This window comes from Acyrthosiphon pisum, chromosome A2, assembly GCF_005508785.2.
Source record: "Acyrthosiphon pisum isolate AL4f chromosome A2, pea_aphid_22Mar2018_4r6ur, whole genome shotgun sequence".
Classification (NCBI taxonomy): Eukaryota; Metazoa; Arthropoda; class Insecta; order Hemiptera; family Aphididae; genus Acyrthosiphon; species Acyrthosiphon pisum.
In genome coordinates, this window is record NC_042495.1 from 84,329,389 (window position 1) to 84,352,725 (window position 23,337).

The 23,337-nt window shown below is 29.2% G+C and overlaps 1 protein-coding gene across 3 annotated transcripts in view; it reads left to right on the plus strand.

Moving 5' to 3' along the window:
* LOC100168180 (glutamate receptor ionotropic, kainate 2) overlaps nt 1-19,033 on the plus strand; it is a 24,715-nt gene extending 5,682 nt beyond the window's left edge. For all 3 annotated transcript variants that reach the window (XM_016802551.2, XM_016802550.2, XM_029490483.1), the window contains 14 exons: nt 389-567; nt 662-715; nt 1,040-1,204; nt 1,321-1,473; nt 5,539-5,742; nt 9,178-9,381; nt 10,208-10,312; nt 11,062-11,340; nt 11,993-12,190; nt 12,301-12,526; nt 12,604-12,768; nt 12,874-12,974; nt 18,275-18,403; nt 18,787-19,033. In XM_016802551.2, coding sequence (XP_016658040.1) covers nt 389-567; nt 662-715; nt 1,040-1,204; nt 1,321-1,473; nt 5,539-5,742; nt 9,178-9,381; nt 10,208-10,312; nt 11,062-11,340; nt 11,993-12,190; nt 12,301-12,526; nt 12,604-12,768; nt 12,874-12,974; nt 18,275-18,403; nt 18,787-18,837 — 2,213 coding nt within the window. In that variant the 3' untranslated portion in view covers nt 18,838-19,033. The remainder of the gene's footprint in view (nt 1-388; nt 568-661; nt 716-1,039; nt 1,205-1,320; nt 1,474-5,538; nt 5,743-9,177; nt 9,382-10,207; nt 10,313-11,061; nt 11,341-11,992; nt 12,191-12,300; nt 12,527-12,603; nt 12,769-12,873; nt 12,975-18,274; nt 18,404-18,786) is intronic.
* The last annotated feature ends 4,304 nt before the right edge of the window (nt 19,034-23,337 follow it).

The following is a 23,337-nucleotide window of genomic DNA, read 5'->3' on the forward strand; positions in this document are numbered from 1 at the left end:
GGGGGGGGGGGGTTAGTTCCCCAAAAAGTCTTTAAGCCCCAAGTATTTCCTGACTTAACCTTGTAAATAAAATAAATTATGCCAATACGTTTTTTATATTTGTAACAAAGATGTTTAACCAAATGTATGCCTATAATTATTATTTATTAGCTAATATACCTAGGTAAACATTGCATTTTTATAATACCAATTATACAATCACGCACAATAAATGCATTACAACCTAGTAGCATAATTAATATAAATAGTCACTCTAAAATACATGTGGTAAATGACAAAACTCTTCAAACCGATTTTCTCTTTGCTGAACAATTAATTAGAAGGAATAACGTCATATATAGGTACAGATATAACTGCGCGTCCGTGCGATTGATGTTTGCTGTTTCAGATTTATTTCGAATGAAAGATTTCATGAAAACCGTGCCCGACAGAAAAACAGTTGAAGTGTACTTGCGACATGCCACTCCAGAGACATACAGATCAGTACTGAATGAGATCAAAAATATGGAGATTTATAACATGCTGGTCGATACGAAATCGGAGCATGTAGATCATTTTCTTAGAGGCGTAAGTCAAACCATTACATTCCATTTACATTGTCGATGATTTTTTTACTATTGTTTTTTTGTTTACGTACGACGTGTTTTATTCTCTCGTATAGATACTACAACTCCAAATGAATGATTACAAGTTTCATTATCTTTTTACATCATTTGTAAGTACGAGTGATTAAATAATATGTTTCCTTTTAGTTAGGTATTAACAATCGGTTTTGATGTACCTATGCACCGTAATTTTTAGTTTTATCATATCATATTATGCGAAAGTTAAAATTCGATATTATATAGATTAAGACGTTTATTTCGAAAAAAATATGATAACACGTAAATTCTAAAAAAATGAAATTTTAATCGTAAATCATAGTTCATAGTTGTACAAAACTTATATAATGTAAACATTTTACTATTTAAACAATTAAAAAAATTGGTAGTACCCAGGACTGGTACCCACTTTAGTTTAATATTATTGTCGTATTTAGGACATGGAAATGTTCGATCTAGAAGATTTCAAATACAATTTCGTGAACTTAACTACGTTCAGAATGGTGGACATCGAAGATGTTGGTGTTCGAGAAGTACTCAAACACATGGAACAATATTCCACGGAAAAGAATCAGTCAATCAACAAATTTATGTTGACACAGGTTTGTCGAGATAATTGGAAATTCTGTAAATATAATATTAATATTACAGAACGAAGTTATACCTAATAGTTACTATGTCAGGTGCGTACTTTAAAATAACAATTTTACTTAATTAGTGTGAACCGGCTCTCATGTATGATTCAGTGCAAGTATTAGCAGTCGGCTTGGGCGCTCTTCAACAAAGCCATACACTCCACTACCCAAATATTTCGTGTAAAGATGAAGTTCCTTGGAGTAACGGCTCCAGTTTGAGAAACTTCATTAATTCGGTCAGTAGAAATTTAATCTAAAATGTAACACTTTCTCTTTAGAATCGTTAAAAATTGGTACCAGTTCATAAAAACCTTACACGCCAGTTTTGCTAGAGAATTAAATAAATTAACAATTTATAAGAAACACGCGTGTACACTATTTGATTAATGGGATGTTTGATTCAATCTGTCTGATTTATTTGTAAACATTATAACTACGTTCATCAATTAATTTTCGAGATAAATAAATCATTCATATAAAATGTGAATAATTAAAAGTTAGCTTGCAAAAATACACTAAATTCAATTTCTCTTCCAAAACACAATGTAATATAATATACGTGTTATTTATTTATTTATATTATATAATATTTAGGTGGGTACTACAATGTACATGATGGTATAAATGTATAATTGTATAATATATGCCTACGTAATTTAACGTATATTTATGTCAGTAATAATTTATAAATACACGTTCCAAAATTAGAATTTCATGGAAAATTGTATATTTAAAAGTTAAATTAATATTAAGATAACTTTTCTTGTTTAAAGACATTTTCCAATACTATAAGCAACATTAAAATTCAGTTTGTTTTACATATTATTTGTATTTCATTTAATAAATGTTTATCATACTAATAAATGGTTATAAATGTATTGTTCTCATATTTCGATTTAATGTAGGTAGGTAATCAATATCGTTGCTATTGAATACTTTTAACTAAATGCAGAATTTTTAATTTATATTTTTCAAATAAATAATAATATTATGGATTACAATTAAATTTCCAGCCAAAACTCTCTCGACAAGCAAATATTCGTATTAATTTAAAATTATATGTATTTACAGGTTATATGTATTTACACATATTTGATAAGTCATGTGTTTGAAAAGTTATTTGTTCGAATGGATATGTTTCAATTGTCATTTGTCATACTCGTATAAATAATTGTATAACTACCTAACCTATAATTGCAATATATACTAAAAAATAATATAATAAACCCACATATTAATGGAAATAAAAATATAATTATATTACATATTATTATACGAACTAGGAAAATTAAAATGTATTATTACAATAATAATTTGTATCTTAAACGCATGTAGGACTTTCCCAAAATATACGTTTCCTGAAAATATTGTGATAATTATTGTTATTCTGCTTCGTTTTAAACAAAGGTTTCAATAGTGTCCACCCATCTACAATATTAAACAACACTAATATGTAATGCAAGTTACAAAACAATAATTTCATACTAACCTGAAATAACCATATACCTAGTAAAAATGCCAAGGCAGTTATTTATTTATTTGCTTTGCTAATAAATAAAATTCTGGATCATTAGAATACCTTGAAGAGGGACTAAGGCTGAAGTTTTTGTGATAAATGGAAAAAACATGCCAAATGCAGCGATTTGAAACATATCATTTAATGCATTAATTGTACATTTTTCAAAATCAGTGACAATTTCTAAGTCTGGATTATCATCAATTTTTTTATTATCATTGCGAAATTCAATCAAAAGTTTAAACATAAGCGCAACTAGGGGGAGGTGGACTTGGGTAGGCTTAGCCCGCCCAGTTTTGTCGGTAGCCCACCCAGTTTTTGAACGTAATGTAATTCCCGAATCCGATATATAATTAGTTTTTCTAACAAAATACTCTTCTGTTAAACTATTTTCGAACGAACTATTTTGTCTGTTAAAAGTTAAGTCTAAATAAAAGTTTTATCAGAAAATCTATATACGCTTAAATATTTTTTGGGCATTTTATATTTATTCTAAAATTTGTATCAGTAACTATATTTTCTAATTAGGTAATTGTGGTTTATACAAAATACTTTTCCGATTGAATGTTTTGATTTTAATATTTTTTTGAATTGAATACTTTTCTGATAATTTACATTTAATATTAGCTCATTTAAAAATGTTCCATCACAATAATTGTATTAATTTATATTTTCTAAACAAACATTATTGTCTTAAAACATTTTTTTTTCCAAAATTATTTTAACTATAGATTTTTTTTTTTATTTAGAACTATTAGTAAAAACTATGATAGTTCGACAATTACAATATTAAAAATTACATAATTAAAGTATAGATAATATTTAGCATGCAATAAAATAGGTAAGAATAATAATTGACATTTATATAATCATACGAAATGAAGCCAATTAAGGCAGAGACAGAAATTAATTGATATATTATTAGATATAACAATCTTAATGGAAATAATAATTAAGTGATGCGATACCAAAAATAGATGGTTGAACTATGGAGTAAAGCGTTTTTGCAGTACATCAATGAGGAGGTATATTAATGGCCCAATTACAGAATTTAAGTTGGTGATAAATTGAGATAATACTGTTGTGACGATTTCTATTGTAGGATTATTATTAGCGGGCGCTTCTGCATATGATCTTGCTTGGGGATTGGCTTGAACGTCCGATATCACGGTTGAAGGAGCCTTTGGAGAACTATAGATTTATACTTTCTTTACATATATTTTCTATTTTTATATAGCCCCCCATTTTACATTTGTAAGTCGAAGGAAACACATGCGGGTGTAGCGTTCTTTCAACACGTATATTATGTTCGTCAGTTAGTTTTCGTGTTTTTGTATTTGGTATGTATACCATATACGATAAACAATATTATTCATATTTCACCTTAAACATTGCTGAAAGAAAAACAAATGGCTGTATAGGCCGTTTAAAACATGTTGTATCTGAATTTGGTGCAGATTTTTTTCAACTGACAACCAAGTGTTGATCTGTAAATATTTTTTACATTATGTATATATTTTGAGTGCATAAATAAAAAAGTTAGTGCATTTAAATGCATATTTCTGAATTTTTAGTGGATATTTTAATGAATGTCTATTACTCCAATGTTTAGTGCATGAATACACGCTAATTAATGCATTTTTTAATGAATGAACATACGAGCACTGGACCTAGGTACATATCTTAAAACGATAATTAAGATATAATTACACTACACCCTAAGTGAAATTTTGGGAGGGGGCTTGGTGGGCTACTCCCTTAGTTTTTAACCATTATTTAGTTTAAAATATTAATTACCAGGGTTTGTGCTGCTGATCCAATTTTAGGCCCCCATGAAAAATTCCCCAGTTGCGCCTATACGTTTAAGCATTTTTACGTAAATTTCTTCTGTTTTTGAAGTTATTAAAGTGTATACAAATGGAACAAAAATGTGTTGCGTTGTATCATTTCTTCGCTAAATTAAACCGTGTATAACATATAATTGGTAAAAATATTTGGATATAGGTAGGTACTTTAAAAGTCCCATCTGCTCGGACCACGGTATAGATCCAATTAGTTTACCAGTTTTTTTTTTTAAATTCTAATGAATAACCTTTGAAATGCGTGATTTAAGTATCGAACACATGGCTTTTCTAAGACATAATTTTTCAAACACATGAACTTTTAAACACACATTTTTGTACACATGACCATCAGACAGGCGACCGGTACCCAATTAATCTTATGGATGTAAGATTTTGATTGATAATGTATGATTATTTATGAATTCACAACTATTTATTGTTCGGTGTAATATCATATCGTGAATATTATTTCTCTAGAAGTAAAAAATTATTATTGTTGTCCCATATTTTTTGAAAAAATCTGGTGCTGATTAATTTTTCACTCTTGCAAATACAATTTCTTCCTCGTTATATTTTTTTTGTTATCTAGTCGTGACAGTTTTAAGTTAAATTTTTTGTTAATTTTAAGAAATTATGATGTATAATTTATACTGTGTGTAATGTGTATTTTTGTTAAAATATTATCTAAAATTATTAAAATATTCTTTTTTTGCCTTAATGTTCACATACAATATATTATAAAAGACCTCGACCGACGACCGGTCCGTTAAACTGTTTTTAAACTTTTTATAAATTAATGCAGTGAAATATCCATATTACGAAGTTTCGTGGACAACAAAAAAAATTCGTATTATAGAGAAATTCGTTAAATAGAATTAAGTTTTTAACCAAATTTGGGTCTGGCATCGTGATGTATTTATTCATTTAAAAAAAAACCATAGGTGGAGATAAAAGGACTTACCGGTCCGATACAGTTCAAAAATGGCCAAAGAACAGACTTTAAATTGGACTTGATGAAACTCAAACAACATGCGTTGGCAAAAGTTGGCGAGTGGACACCTGGACTTGGTGTTAACATCACAGATATGTCTGCTTTTCATGACACAGCTCCTTACAATATTACTCTTGTCGTAGTGACGATTGTGGTAAGTACAAAAAGTTTTTTTATTTTATTTAAATATTTTTTATACGATTTGTAATTTTTTTGTTTACAATAAGTATAAGTGATATGTTAGCATTCAATGATTTGTGGTCTTGAGGTACCTAAGAATCCCCATCATTCAAGACGTCTCGACAACAGTTTTGTTTCAGTCGCCTTCTGGGGTCATCTGGAATGTTTCGTGCAGATAGATTGAGATTAGAGGATTATAGTGGTTGGATAGGTTTAAGTGGAAGCGTTTGTAGAGTCTTGGCTACGTGTTGTACTGTTGGAATTAAAAGGTCCTTATGACCTTATGGAATGTATTGTTTGAGACATTGAAGGGAACTTTGGTTATTAGTCGAAAGCATTTATTTTGGAATGTTTGGGTTTCTTAATTGTACACAATATGACCATATTGGTTATAATATGAGTTTATATAGGAGAATTTTGTTATTTAGATTAATGTGTTTAGAGGTCAGGAGTGGTCGTAGCTGATGAGATTGGTTGTTCAAATCTATTCGCTTGGTATATATGTGGTAGTCCAGGTCAGTCGACGGTTTATGTGAATATCTTGGTAGCAAATATTTTGTGTGGCTGGAATAGGTAACTTAATGTTTTATTTTTAAAATGTAACTGACAATACTATAATTATAATGAATAAAATATTAAACAATTTCAAAATTATTTTATATCGAATAATATTATGTTTGTTAAAAGTATTATTCACATAATTGTACTCTATCATGTACGTGTATGCAAATATGAGTATTGAAATAATTAAAAATTATTTTTATGGTAATAATAGTTCATAAAAAAAAGAAATTTGAACACCGAAAAACATTATTTTAATCTTAATCAAATTGTCAAATGTTGTTCGTTAATGAAAAATAATCTAAGCCCATAATACCATTTATAAGCTACTCAAAATATTTTTTTTAAGGTAGCAGGTGGACCAAAAATATTACCTACCTAATAATAACCAGGCTAATAGACTTATATTATGTTCAAAAATATAGGTTATATGGTACCATGCTAGTATTATAATATTCCCAATAATAACACTCATCACGTCATAAATATAATATAATATATTAACATATATAAATTTGAATTAGCTTATTGTTTTAATTACCTACCTATTGGTTATTTGAAATGTATTTCAAACAATTTTTCTCAAACTATAATAATTAATATTTGAATATTTTTCTATGTAAATACAAATATTGATATTTTATTTTTACAAACTAAACTTAAGATTAGGGGACGTAATTCTTGTTTGTTACAACTTACAATGTCTATGAATATCATACAAATAGTACAAACTTTTTTGTAATCAAAATGGAAAATTGTTAGAGGTTGATAAATGCAATTTGAAAACCATTATACTTACAGTATACTTTACTCGTGCATATTGTAAAGGAACACATATTACTATTTACGAGTTTCAATTTAAAGTTGTGTTTATTCTGAACATCGTATTCGATTATTTCCTTTGAAAAAAAAAATGATTACAACTAAAACCAACATTATTTGCTTTGTAAAAAAAAATAAAAATAAAAAAATACTTTACTAAAAGATTAAAATATCCTTACGTGAATACAAATTTCGAATGATATCTTTCGTGGAAGTTTAATCTATGTTTATTATTTTCAGTCTGCATTCAATATTTATTTCAACCAAAGTCCAATGCATTTTTGGTTTCTGATACGTGGGTTTGGCTCTTTTCTGATGATGATATTTTTTTTTTTTTATCAAAAATGGTCTAGCAACCTTAACCCCCCGATGTTCTAGAATATTAAATTAATAAGTATTGATAATATTCTTTGATAGGAATCTAATAATTTAAATACTGCATGATATCATACATTTTAATTGAGACTAAAAGTAGTTATAGCCATTGTTAGTTACATATAATGTAAATATTATTCAAATTAAAGTGCACATTACACTAACGTAATAAATAAAAGTGGTACAATTTTTAAAAAAAAACAGCAGAAAATGGCATGGGAATTCCAGATATGTGAAAATGGAATGTTTAAGGGGTCGATTTGGGAGGTCAAAGCTCTATCATATGTAAATGAAGGGACGACGTGGAATTAGTGTTTTTTTTTTATTTCCCTTACCGTGGATACCAAGGTATTGCGAAGCTGCCATGTGACATGACAATCGTGTTAACCGGTAAAATAGACACCGAATATAATGCGTTTGCTGCAGTTTGGCCCATATTTTTGGGACTTTCCTACAGAATATAACTTATTATTTTGTGTTATATACGACGACATATGGGTATCACCGTAATTTCGTTTTTGGTAATCGTCTCAGTTTATGAAGAGATCCAGCGAGCTCGCGGAAATATCTTATTAGCTGGGTCGAGACCGATGCTCGCGGTACAACGATATTATTAAAATCATATTGGATGAAGTCAGCTCGACATGTAATTTTACAATATCGTAAGAAATTGAATAATATATTGTTATTGAGTATGACGTGTTCTTTGTGCAATATACTTTTAACTGTTGCTGTCACTCAAATACCGCCGTTTACCGACGGTTATTATTTTCGAAGCATTATTATTTTAACTATACGAGTTTTATAGTCAATGTAGTAGGCCTATTATTGACCCGAGACCCAAGATCATTTAACTAATGCTATTTAGACTAATATACTACCTAGTACAAACTGAATAATAGTTGATTTTCCGTTATTATCATTGAATCATTCAACTAATTTTATTTAATTAAAACAAGCTATAGGTAATTGATCATTATATGTCAAATGTGATAAATAGGTACCTACTATATGAATGAATATGGATTTGTCTTGTTTTTGCACGGACCCCTTCAATGCTAATGGACGCTAAAACATTAGTTTACAATATTAATATGCAAAATATCTTTGCTGGTAGTGACATAAAGCATCAAGTATTTTTTAAATAGATTAATACAAAATAGGTACATGCACATCATACCCAATGTTATTTGAATGGCCTTGTAAATATAAAATATCAACTCACAAATCGGCGAGTTACAAAATCTGCAAATTAAATTAAGTTTTATGTGAAGAAATAGTTGTAGTGCGAGTATTAAACAAACCGATAAAACGAACTGGGCGGTGATATGTAAAATAGAGACTGGATCTCTCTCCTGAATATTAGTTACGACGCCGACTAGTCAGCTTCAAGTTTTACAAGTTTTATTACAAAATTAATTTACTGTATACCTTTGCATCATTTTGAAACTAAATAAAACCCCTTAAAATATGGATATTATTATCCCAATTGTAACGTAACAGAACTAATTGTTGATTAATCTCGTGACAGTTACGTAATTTTAGAAATTAATTAATTGTAAATAACATACAAACATTTACTATCAACAATTTATGTATTACAATAAATACTTATAATGAATAAAATATTTATTTTATACTTTGACTTTAGGAATTTCCCTATGTCATGATGCATCTCCAAAAAAATTATACGGGGAACGCAAGATTTTATGGCTTTTGTGTTGATTTATTAGAAATTATTGCTAAACAAGTTGGATTTGATTACATTTTGGATTTAGTACCTGACAATAAGTACGGTGCTCAGGATCCAGTAACATTAGAATGGAATGGTATTGTGGAACAACTCATAAAGCATGTATGTTTTTTACCACATTATTATTTATAAAATATCATTATCAATGTGTATAAAATATAAATATAATATATTTTGCACAAAGCTATCATGAGTCCATGTGATTTTAAATTATTTTTAGGACAGTTTATATTATATTCATGCTTAAAATTATATTACATTAATTTATTGAATAAATATATTATATTAAGTACAATATTACTTACATACCAATGATAATTAAATTACTTACTTTGTTCAACTATAATAATAATAATATTATTATTGCATTTAAATAATTATAATATCGCAGTCGTTATTGATAGAACTATAGAAGACAAAATATATTGTCTATACTTACTCGATATTTATTTACGAAAAATAAATTACCTTACCTCAACCCAGCCGGATAGGCAAGGTTTTGACCTACCGAGTTTTAGTATTTCTAACTTTAATTACAACAACCTATTGTATGATTTAATAATTAAATTATATTTTATTTTATATTAATTTATCATTATCATAAACAAAAACAATTACGACCAAACACTTATAACTCATAAGGTGTAACCGGCCTATATTCTTAGCACCCCACTGAGATTTTCTCTATAGGTCGTCGGGCTTGCCTCAATCACATTGTGTAAGTACGCCGGTTTAATCTAATACTTCAATTTAATTTACTTGACTAAGAATTAGTTTATATTACAAACTAGATATGAGTACCTAACGTCCTAAATGGATATTTTGACTGATGGTTTATGCAAAAATATATTTTTAATATATCATTGATCAGCTTTAATATCTATATTTTAACTCCCATTTGAAAACTCATAATTTTTGTTTTTCTTAGAAAGCAGACTTGGCTGTTGGATCGATGACTATTAACTACGTCAGAGAAAGTGTTATTGACTTCACTAAGCCGTTTATGAACTTGGGGATCAGTATATTATATAAGGTTGATAATTTATTACATTCATCACTACTATTATATACAATTACATAATGCAATGTAGAATGATTGCCATCATAGATCTATCGGCAAAATAATATAATAAGTGTAAATGTGATGTTGATTTATAAAACCTGTGAATTTTTAATGTAATAATCTGAATTCACTTGATGCACTTGAATGACATTGTTTAGTACTTGGCAAATATTTACAAAAAATAATAATAAATAAAACTTTGTAAAAAACTTTAATTTGAAATTTTTTTATTTAACTCATATTATAATTAAATGAATTTCTTAAGTAATAAAACATTTAAGTACATAATTATATTGTTTAAACAATATTGAATTAAGTATTATTTCCTAGAAAGTTTCCAATTGTTTTAACCTCAAATTAATATAATATAGGCTTTGTAAACTTTAAACTATAAATGTAATGTGTTGATTAAAACTATCCCCTAGTTAATTTTAATTGTAAAATCTTTTATGTAGATTGTTAAAGTTTTGTTATAAAAAATAAACAGTTTCCAAAACGTTTGCAACTCTTCCGCAAAAAACTTATTTAATTTATTTTTAAGACTGTTAAACAAATTATGATCTGGTAAAATACAGTACCTACTTGCAATTATTTTTTCTAAAAATCAATTATTATTCAACATATATAGATAAAATACGCAATGAAATGAAATTATGATTGAGTTTTACAATTAATATTGTTTTTCTGTTCATAAATCATTAAGTGTTCGTGTTCAATAGGTCCCTAGCAATCAACCAGCTCAATTTTTTTCATTCATGAACCCTCTGGCACTGGAGGTGTGGATCTACTGGTTAGTTGCATACGTGGTCGTGTCAGTTACACTGTACATTGTCGCCAAGTTTTCACCGTATGAATGGGAGGACCAAACTTCCGGAAAATTGTTCAGCAGTCCCAATATAGCGACAAATGTGCCACAACTCAACAGGTTCACACTTTCTAACAGTTTTTGGTTCACCATTGGCTCGCTCATGCAGCAAGGTTCAGACATAAGTCCGAAGGTTTGATTTATTTAGTTTAGCGTTTTAAAAAATATTTCTTTTCCATTTGTTTATGTGGTGTTATTAATTTATTATTATTTTCCTTTACAACGTAATTGTTTTGTACAACACAGTGGTGTTCTCATGATTTTTTGATTGAAAAGGATAGAACATTGCCAATGTTTGACGCGGGTACATAGACCCCAGCCTCCTCTATATTTACAATAGAATTTACGCTAAATCTCAAAATATATATATTATTTTTACTTTGACTCATAAAATATGGAATGTAATTTGTAAAAATAAGTTCTTCAAATTGTCTTAATTTTTGAGATATGAGTACATGACATTTAATTATTAATAAATAATACATTTTCTATGAATGGCCAACAATAATATTTAATAATAAAACTATAATAATTTAACAACTACCTATATCATACCATTTCATTGTAAAAAAACATTTGATATAAAACGTTATCAGTTTATGGAACATGAATCGTACTATCATAAAATATAGTTCAAATTTTCAAAGGAGTGATTGATTTCCAAATAATTAATATAATTTATCTCGACCCATCTAAATCATAAACATATTCGCACAACATGAATAGCATTTAAACTAAATTTTTTAAATAATTAATTTTGAAAATATTATCGACGAAATTTTTAGGCGTTTTCTACGAAAATAATTGGATGTGTTTGGTGGTCCTTCACATTGATTATAGTATCTTCATACACAGCAAATTTGGCTGCTTTTTTGACAGTGGAGAGAATGGTTAGCCCAATTGAAAATGCCGAAGACCTTGCTGCACAAACAAATATTGCATATGGTACACTTGACAGTGGTACTACAATGACATTTTTTAGGGTAATGTTATACCTATTGTTTAATTGACTGGCCTGGCTTAAATGTATTCATAATTTATAGTTTTGATTATATTTTTGAAAGACTAATGATTTATTTTCATCATCATGTAGGACTCCATGATCGAAACGTACAAGAAAATGTGGGCGTACATGCAGAAGAAGAAACCGTCGGTGTTTGTGACGTCATATGACGACGGTATTGAGAGAGTTCTGCAAGGTAACTTCGCATTTCTAATGGAATCCACGATGCTCGATTACGCGGTGCAGAGGAACTGTAATCTGACCCAAATAAACGGACTGCTGGACTCCAAAGGATATGGAATAGCCACGCCTATGGGTTGGTCTCGATCGAACTTACTCGTGGTAGGTAAATAATATTTTAATTCCGGCACGTGCTTGAATTTATTCCGTCAGGGTCACCGTGGAAAGACCAGATATCCTTGTCGATTCTCGATCTGCAAGAAAAAGGCGAAATACAAATGTTGTACAATAAATGGTGGAAGCCACCCAACGACATGTGCGTACCCGAAGAGTCCGGGGCTGGGGCTAAGACAAACACTCTAGATTTCAAAAATATATGTAAATACCTACACGATACATTCGTCACCTTTTGGTGACATCATTACCAATATAAACCTGTATAATATACGTATGTACACACCACACGTCTGTTCGTTTGTTTAGGTGGAGTTTTCGCCGTACTTCTAGTGGGACTTATCATATCGATTATGGTATCGATGTTTGAGTTCTACCACTACAGGAAGAAAATCAAAAAAATCGAACAGGTAGTTGATGTTTGTTTTTTAAGTCTTATATAACCTAAACTCTTAGCTGCAGCTTTATTAAAGCTTTTAAAATCTTATATATTACACCTACAATTTAAAAAAAAGGGTGGGCAAGTGGGTGTGACTCTGCTGTACAGTAGGTTACAAGTTAGTCACTGTAATGGATGGTGTAAATTTGAATTGATGATATAATATCATTGCATAAGAAAAACGATTCTGAGCGAAGATGGTTATATGATTACTAAGTATATTAATTAATGATATAATTGTGAATAAAGTAATTTATATATAATAACCTTTTACGTGGCACCTTAATTTAAATTTTCAATCCTTAACTATAATAGTTGAACATTTTATATATTTTTAACTACAAAATAATTATTACATTTTAAATATGATAAATTTTGTCAAAGTTCGAACTTTAATGCTTATTAAAAAAATGTTGCCTATTTATTTTTAATATTTTTCAACTGCTAAAGTATAAATATATCAAGAGCTTTGTATTACATTTTCAAGCTTTTTGGCCCAACAAATAACGTTTTATTCCATATTTTATGGAAAAAAAAACTAAAAAATTGAAAATTGAAAATGTCCGTAAACAGCTCAAAATATTTTCTACATTTTATCAAGTATATGAATCGAGAAAATAAATAAATGATATAAATTTCAAGAGTCTACGGATTTTAGTTTTTGAAATACAACAAAATAAGAAAATTGCTTCATGTGTAATCGATTGAATATCTTGTAAAATCGATGTCCTTTGAACGGGATATTTTCCTCTTGGACATGGTGTTATCATAACCAAGGTGAAAAAAACAAATGGACTGTGAACCTAAAAATATATATTACTTATAGAGGTTAGTTTTTACATAACTATAAAATAAACAAAATTAAAAATGGGTATACCGTAGGTATATTTTATTGTCACTTTTTACACTTTTTCAATTTTTTGATATATAGGTATTTATCACGTTAAAGTAAACTTTTGAAATAATCAAAACATTTAAAATGTATTTACAAAATACAATTTTCATTAGTCAAATAATGTCGCACATAGCGATTTTATGACACTCTTTTATTAACTATTTCTGTTAGGTAAAAATATAAATTACTGCAAATAAAAAAAGCTGTTTTGTGAAGTATATTCTGTGGTAATATCAGTGGGATTATACGAAACTGTTGTTTATAATATATAACTGTACTAAACACGTGGTACTATAATCACTGCGCTGTAGTTGTCATGAGTAATTAAATGTTATTTTTCAAGTTTCTCAACAACAGAAAACTTTTAAAGATAATATGTCAACTTATATTAATTAGTTTATGTTTATAAGTTTTTTTATAATATAGGGTAATATTTGATACGTATGCATAAGTTAAAAACTTAACATTTAAAGTTTTTTTGAATCATTGAATTAATAAGATTACTTAAAAAGTTATTACGTTTTATATAAATAATGATGATTATAATATGAAGTACTAACTTGTATTCAAGACGAGTGACTATTATGATAATGATTACTTAAGTCTACCTATATAAGTTTTTTTGTATTATACAAGTTCCAAGACTTGAAATATTTTCATTTACTTAATTAAAATTAATTATGTTAATTATATATATTATATAGGAATAACTTCCTATATTCCTATTCCATAATACCAATTAATTTAATTTTTTTGTATTTTTGTTTTTTTTTTATTATTGAACAAAAATGTATATTTTTTTATTTTTATTTTTTTATTTTTACATGATATTTACAATCTATTCAAAGAACAATAAGCAAATTAGATAAGAGTATTAAAGAAACATGACTAATATGACGGAAGAAGCCACCCAGTGATGACACTACCTATTTTGAGAAATGTATATTTACAATCGATATTTACGCTTTATACAATAGGTAAATTTGATGTGATTTGATTGACGGGAGGGGGAAGTCACCCAATGGTGGCACCCCATATTTTAGTTAATGAATTTAATTTTCTGTTGTCATACCATTAAAAAAATTAACTCTTAAATGGTTCTTGAAGCTAATTCATAAATCATGATTTATGGCATTTAAGATAGGGTGAGATGAACAAGTGAGTGGTTCCTTGTGGGGTTGGCAGCGACATGAGATGAAGTTGATGCGTGAGGAGATCTGCGTGAGCGTCATCTGTGCCTCTAAAACAGGTAGAAATAAAAAAAAGCACAATGAAACCTCCCCTAACGGACACCTCTAAACAGCAGATACCTCCAAATAGCGTAATTTTTTTGGGAACAAAGTACAAACTTTTTACAAACTGAACTCTCCGAATAGCGTTACCCTCCGAATAGCTGACGGAGTATCTGTGACCAAGAGTGTCCGGTATTTAGGGTTTCTCTGCATTTGCATAAGTACGGTGAAAGGCAATGATAGGAGTGAACATTGGGTATTTTAAGAGGTTTTCATTTAAAATGTATTATATATTTTCAACAATATTCTAAAGTATAAAGTTATAAAAATATTATTTTATTTTGAAATTTTTACATACCATATGAGTATAAACTAAATTTAATATTCAACGGATTTTATATGGTTATAGTGCTCGAGTATCCCAATATATACCAACAATTATTATGTCATCTGCATACTTATTATATCAATATCACCAACACTTAACTAAAAATATAAGTCATTAACATTCAATACGCACATAAATAATTAATGTATGTTCCCACTTGTTTCACCAAATAAAAATACAAATTATGTTTGTCTATCAGATTAACCATATAAATACACATTATTAAAAAAACACATATTATGATTTATGTACAAACGATTCAAAATACCAACAGTCTACATTGACAATATACACATTAGGTATATACATTTTTTAGATTCTGAGCGGAGCGAGGAAGCTAGTGGTTTTACAATGGGTTTTTTTTTTTTTATCCTATATATAAAATTTCTAGCAGAAGGAGTGCTTCAATTTCAACATATAGTAGGTACCTTATCTTTTTGAAAATTGGATCAAGATGGTACTTTAAAGATGTAATTTTTGATTTTCTCAATAGTTATTTAATGCCACGGGAAAAACTACCAACTAATTACGAAAAACCACTAAAAATGGGTTTTTAATTTCTAACGCTTTGTTTATCATCATAGAAACGAATAAAAAATTATAATATTATAATATTAATTCAACTTACGGGCTATATTAATAATAACAATATAAATATCCAGACTGACAAACCGTCTCCATTCAGAATCGTTTTTCTTATACAATGATATTATATCATTGAATTCGAATTTAATACAATCCATTAAACATTGACCCACTTGTAATCTACTGTACAGCAGAGCGACATCCACTTACCTGCTTTTTTTTTAAATAATATATTTGTAATTATATTAATAAAATGTGTTTCAATACATATAGCTTTGGTGTTTAAAAGTTAAACTTGTCAACATTCAAAGACCACAAATATAAAGTCTTAAAAATACTAGGTAATCAATAAAACTATGGATTCTAAAAAAAATATCGAGAACAATAACCGAAAATATTCTATATTTATTTATTTACAAATTTGCAGCACAAAAACTTAAAATATAACTGTCCATGTCAGTATACTTAATATTTGTAATCGTATTAGGTACATTAATTATTTAGAAATTGTTCTACCTTAAACAATTATGTTCAAAAACATTGCACAATATATTATCTTCACTTATTACATTACTGAAATATTATACTTTCTAGTTTCTATGTTAGGTTTCCACATATTATGTTCACAACAATGAGTTTCTTGGTACATAATAAACTTCACAAAATACATAAAAAAAACATTTCTAGAACATTAAAATTAAATACATTAAACATTTTTAATTTGCACAGTTTTGTACATTATACGAACCTGTACTACCTTCTATGCTATATAGAACATATATTTTATTTTTAATACAATATTAAAATTATTTGAATACAGTTTATGTGTTTTACACAATCTACGACTAGGAAATAAACGTATGTACCCGTTGGTATACAAATACAATGAAACTTACTATTATTATGAAGTAAAAAAATTATTCTTAATACAGTATAAAAAAACCCGTTAAATATAATTAAATAAATTTGATTTTAATTTTGTTTGGTTCTCCAAAAAAATTCGTTAAATAGAACATGTTGTTAAATGGAAATTGCGCTAGACGTTTCACTGTACATAAAATAGATTATAGATGATAGTTCTATGTACGTCATAAACGATTATTCTAAATACATAGAATACTCGTGAAAAAAACTCAAATTTACGTTGTTGTTATTATGTGTTGTTAGTGTCTTAACTCGGAATATTATTAAACTTTTTGTAAATATAATAATAACAATATATATCAGTAGGTAGTTGTAGCAGACAGCGGTAGTAGCAGTAGTTGTATTCAGACTTGTCATGATAACGCATCGTTAGGTATGGTAAAAGGCAGTTTGAAACGTTTTAAGTATTTGTGGAAATCACGAAGCATTAACGTGTAGACAGTTTTGCTTTCGTTGCTAGTCCGACGACAGAGACCTATAACTCTGTACTGTAGTGTCCGCGCAATGTAGTTGTAGTCGTAGGTGAGAGCGCACACAAACATCGAGTCATATCAAAAAGTCGTGACGGAGAGCCATTTAAGTATAATGAGATTCTAATGTGCTCTCGTGTTTATCTAAATTATACCGAAAACGACATAATGGCTGCAAAAGGAATACATTATCGTATTTAAAATAAACATAATATATATATATATATATATATATATTCACGAGCGCGCAATATACACACATTATATAACACGAGCATCCGACCGACGCGGGGGGTAAACGTGTTCGACTTTAAAAGGTAAAATTCATAGAGCAAACAACCGTAATATTTTATTTGTGAATCACTGGTGCGTGGTTCTCGACAACGACAGTCGTAGTCGAGAAACATAGTTAGCGGCGGCCGCGGCACACTTGTCGTTCGTCTGAAGCTTACATAATATATTACATTTTATATTTTGTATTGTGACATTGTGTATAAAAGGTAATTCACCCCCAAGCGTTACTCATTCCGTTTTTTTTTCATCAGTAACGCACACAAATAGACAATTCAAAATCTGATTTTTTGAATTTTTAAATATACGTCTTGAAGTCTATATTTTCGTTGTTCGATGTACTGGGTACTCGAGGAGTAAACTTTGGAATTACAAACTTCTATTTTTCAAATTACGATTTTTTTCTTTGACTCATTACATACTCGTACTGTTATACGTTTTTATCGCACTACTTTGTTTGATTTTTTCGCCTCCAACACGAAACAGCGAATAGGACCGCAGAGATCCACGTGGAGAGACTTGGTTGACGAATTGTGGTTTGTTTTGAAATGTCAAGGCTCCAGGCAACGAACCGTGTTGACACACAGATGCGAACAGTGCCATCCAAAAGTCAGAGTGAGTTACAAAATTATTATAACTGTATAGGTATAATATTATGGTGATCCGTAAATATGAACAGATTGTATAGGGCCGGATTTATGGTTGTGAGGGGCCCAAAGTCCATTAAAATTACTCAATTAGTAAATTAAATATTGAGTAAGACAACTATTTTTAATATTTAAATTAAATTAAATTGTTATTATTATTATTATTATTATTATTTACATTTTTGAAGATATATTTACTGCTTAACGGTAAACGTGCTCATTTCGGAGGGGAGTCCCAGGGGGCTCATAAATTGAATTTTGTAGAGGCCATACCAACCTCTCTCTAAATTCGGCCCTCGAAATATGTACACTGTTCGAATAATATACTTTACGTAATATTATGATATTTAGACAGCAGAACGACGTTCTAGGCGAGATTTTATGGAAGGCGACAGATTATAAGGCGACGTTAATTTTAGCAGCTATAATGCTTTTATTGTAGACGATATTATTGTCACGTAAATATTGTAGTGTTAGCCTAAAAGTTAACATTTCATTTGTCAATTTTTATTTACTTACGATAAGATTAATTCACATTTAGTACTTATTGACCATTAATAATATTGTTGGTGTACCTACCTAAAAAAATAATAGGTTATATGTTTTATTATTGTAGAATTATTTTTTGTGTACACCTTATCATAAATATTATATTATATCTAATTAAATTATATTAAACATCTTATAAGAAATTATATTTATTTATTATATTTTAAAATTTTAAGTGAACGTTAATGTACACTGTAGTAATAAACGATTGAAAACCAACGAAAATAAATTGTTTATTGTTACACCAAATAAGACTTATCGGAACGTTCTACAAAATATCAATTTACTTTTTTTTTTTAATGGATGTATCATAAAAAAAATATGAATACGGCACACTGTACCGATGTACGTATATTTGATAGAGTGTATAACTATTAACTATACATTATGTTTATAAATATGATGGGTTTTTAAACAAATTATCACCATATACATTTCATATACCTAATACAAGATTTTATGGTATACAATATAATATTTAAGACATTCTTGGTTATTATGACCGAGCTCGGTGGGCGTCTCAATATGGTTCGAAACAATATTATTACTCATTAGGTACTCGTGAAGAATAACATCGCTAGAAATAAACTTATGAATAAAAGACTACTCCTGACTGTATAGTATTTTAGCTCTTATATAATATAGTGGAACTAGACGATTTAATAATTCGTTTTAACTTTCAGTCAAATATAAATTGTTTTTTAATTCAATTTGTTGGATAAAAAGGCTTGTGTGGTGCAGGTAAAGCTCCTCTGATATATAATAACCCGATCCCCCCTACCCACCGACCGTAATGATTGTGCGTCACAAAATTTTCCGCGAAACGATTAACAATTTGTACTAAGAAATGTTTTTTATTTTTTCGTAAAACCTCTTTGTTATATTTTAATATCCTTAAAATACGATTGTGTCAAAGCATGACAAATAATGAGCAGCGACAACGTTGATTGCGAGGAAAATGCCATAGCAGTATAATAGGTACAATACTATTCAATATAATAATGTTATGTGACCCGTAGTTAATTTTAATATGTTTTCGACAGTATGATATCCTCTGTCGTGATGCTTATTAAAAGATCGATTATCTATACAAAATAAACACTGTCCGCCGTTGGTATATAATAGTACGCGTGACACGTGAACAACCTCGACTACAGTTCGCAATAATACATCGTTCAGGTTTAAAATTTTCGAATAAAATTCCATCCCCAAAAACTAATTTTTATATTATCACTCTTAAAATATAACGAATAGAATTTAAAAGTAAAAGTGTTCTCTCCCGTGCGTATTCTTTGCCAATTGTACAAAGTGAAATCATAAGTCACATGATTTGTGCACCGTTTTGTGGCCCGCATAGAAGGATTAAATCAGTCGTGTCCTGCGACATCGGTTCATCTTGGATCTCTTGTCGAATAAAACACCATATAGTCAGATAAATATAAACAATATTACATATTTCGTACGCGATACAATATTCGAACAGCAAAAACAAAAAAAAAAAAATTTAACTCACCATTATTATTGTAGTATATAATAATAATATATTTGTTTGCTTATTTGGCTCAACACATCGAAGACTCGCGTCTCACCAGTCGCCAGTCCATTGTGTATTCGGTCGAATTGACGAAACGCTTTCCGCCAATATTTTACGTGTGGATGACTGAATTGCACGCGTACATATATATGATATATATATTATATTTTCGTTTTGTGTACAATAAACTTTATGATTTCCTAAAAGTTCGTTTTTATATTTCACTGAAAACTTGGTAGCCAAACGTGTTTTTGCAAATTCAATTTGGGATTTCAATTTTCACGATTAAATATATAAAACGCTCGCACAACGCAAATAAATAATAATAATATATTACGTTCTGATTGTTGAAGAAAAAAAAGTAGGTTCAAACGTAACGCATTACTGTAGTGTTATAAGTATCTATGTGTGTAGAGACTGGATAACTTTATTATACATAAATACATAGATAATATATGTGCCTAATACGATGATGAATAAGTAGCAAATGATACAAATCATTATATACCTAATATGTATTAATAGTATTTAGACATATCTATGCCATGATCTACTAGAAGATTAGACAACTTTCCCACATTGTGGATTTCCATCAATATATAAATTTTTTATTTAATATATCAATTAAATCCTTTGTCCTTCATTAACATTACCATAATAAATTAATAAGTTAATTTAATTTAAAGCAAAACCAATATCTATAGTAAAAACAAACAAAATATTATAAAATAGTTAAAGTTAAAAAAAATCCATCCAACATGTTTTTTTTTCTTTTTTTTCATAAACTACGAATTCAGTTTATTATTTGGTAGAATTATTAACCTACGAATAACTAACTAGAACTCAACATGTTTTCATTTAATTTTCCGAACTTTACGATGTTATATACAATATTTTACAGACTTGAATATTACCATTGATTATGAATTCTTATTTAATACTAGCCGATCCTGTGCACTTTGTTGTCCGTAAAAAATGGCAACTCTTAAATAAATTATGATTGTTCAACTTCTTTTGGATGTAACTCGCTGCAATAAGACGTGTAACTCAGCCAACCTGGCAGGCAATCCGATTACGTCGGATCGCGGACAAAGGGCAACTAATCCACCATGGTAGACAATGTTCGAAAATTCGATTTGATGCAGGGTTGTACCTGATCTGTTCGAAAAACCAATAGAAACCGATAATAAATAAACACTAATTTCTACTGTAGACTGTAACTAATGGCAACTATTAATAAATAAAAATAAAACCGCCAATGTGAACTTCGATGACCCTATTTGAGCACCTCTTTAAAATTCGTCGGATTGCGTACAACGCAACGTAGTAAATCAAGGCGAGAGAGCGAAATCTTGACGAAATTTTCTAAGACCGATAAGGCGGAGGGGATAACACAGCGACGGCTCCGTCGCGCCGTCGCAAAAAGTCGTGGGAGAAGCGAGTTTTTCCTCCATTAACGGTTGGTATTATAGTTCAGATATCGCCTTTGAGGGCGCCACACGGGTTTTTACTTGTTGTCATCTACACCGTCTTCGTTTAAGTTTAGTCTAGTATTGTTTTTTTTTTCATTTTTACGAGACGCCCACTACAACGCTACGTGTTGTGAGCCGCGGAAAAGTCTGCTTCCTCCAGATTTCTCCGAGTGTATGCTGCAGATACACAATATTCCATTTGCCACCGAAAACACTAAACTATCGCTTGACGTGGATATATAGTTATGTGAAATTCAACGCATTAACAAAACACGCCTACAGCAATATCGGTTTTCGTATAGTACGTCAATTTCGTATATTATATTATATAATATTATATTAATATATAGTATATAATAATATACAGGGTGATTAACCAAACATGCTCGTTCTCGACCCCAGATATGCAATTTTCATTAAATAAGTAACATGTTATAACAACATAATATAAGTATATAATATTACAACAAAAACGTTTATTCATGTAAATTACAGCAACAGAGCAGAGCATCATTTACAATTTATAATTAATAGGTACCTATATAATACAATTAATAGATATTTTTACATAAACGTTCCCATTGGTTTGAGGTAAGTCATACGAATAAATAAATAAATTGGTTTGAGGTTACTCAAAGTTTGAGGTAAACTTACTTTTAGACCACACTAACGCTATTACATACTGACGATCTACGGTCTACGTCAACAGGTTGATACCACGTGGTCGAGTACATTATTGAATTGTTATTAGTGACATATTACATTAATACATTATTATGTTATTACATAAATTACATTATTAAATTATTACCACAGAATACAATTATACAATATGTCAATATGACATTATTTCGGTGCAAAATCAAAATTAGAAGGTATATACAGCTCTAAGACATACGACCGTGAAACAGCAAAAAAAAGGTGGCGAAGATCCGACGGTGGTACAGACGTACAGTGCATGAAATACACTAACTTGGTACAAACGATATTGGAGAATACGATAAACGGTTTCAGAATCTTGGTCGGACACAATAGTAGCAGCGAACATGGGAGTGAGATAACGATGGGAGGGGAGAAGACGTTTAAAAACCTTTTAAACTCTATAATATACGTCATTACTGGTATATCATCTCAATAGAACAACAAAAACAAAACAAACAACTTGACGAATTTCTTCCTCCGGCGGCGCCAAAACGAATGACGTGGACGTCTCTGAAGCGGCATTAATTTTGAAATAATACTAGATACGCATAACCAAAGACAATTAAGATATATAAATCTAAATATTTTACTGTTTTGAAGGGTTATGCGGAGTTGCGGTGCACAGTGAGATATTTTCATAAAAAC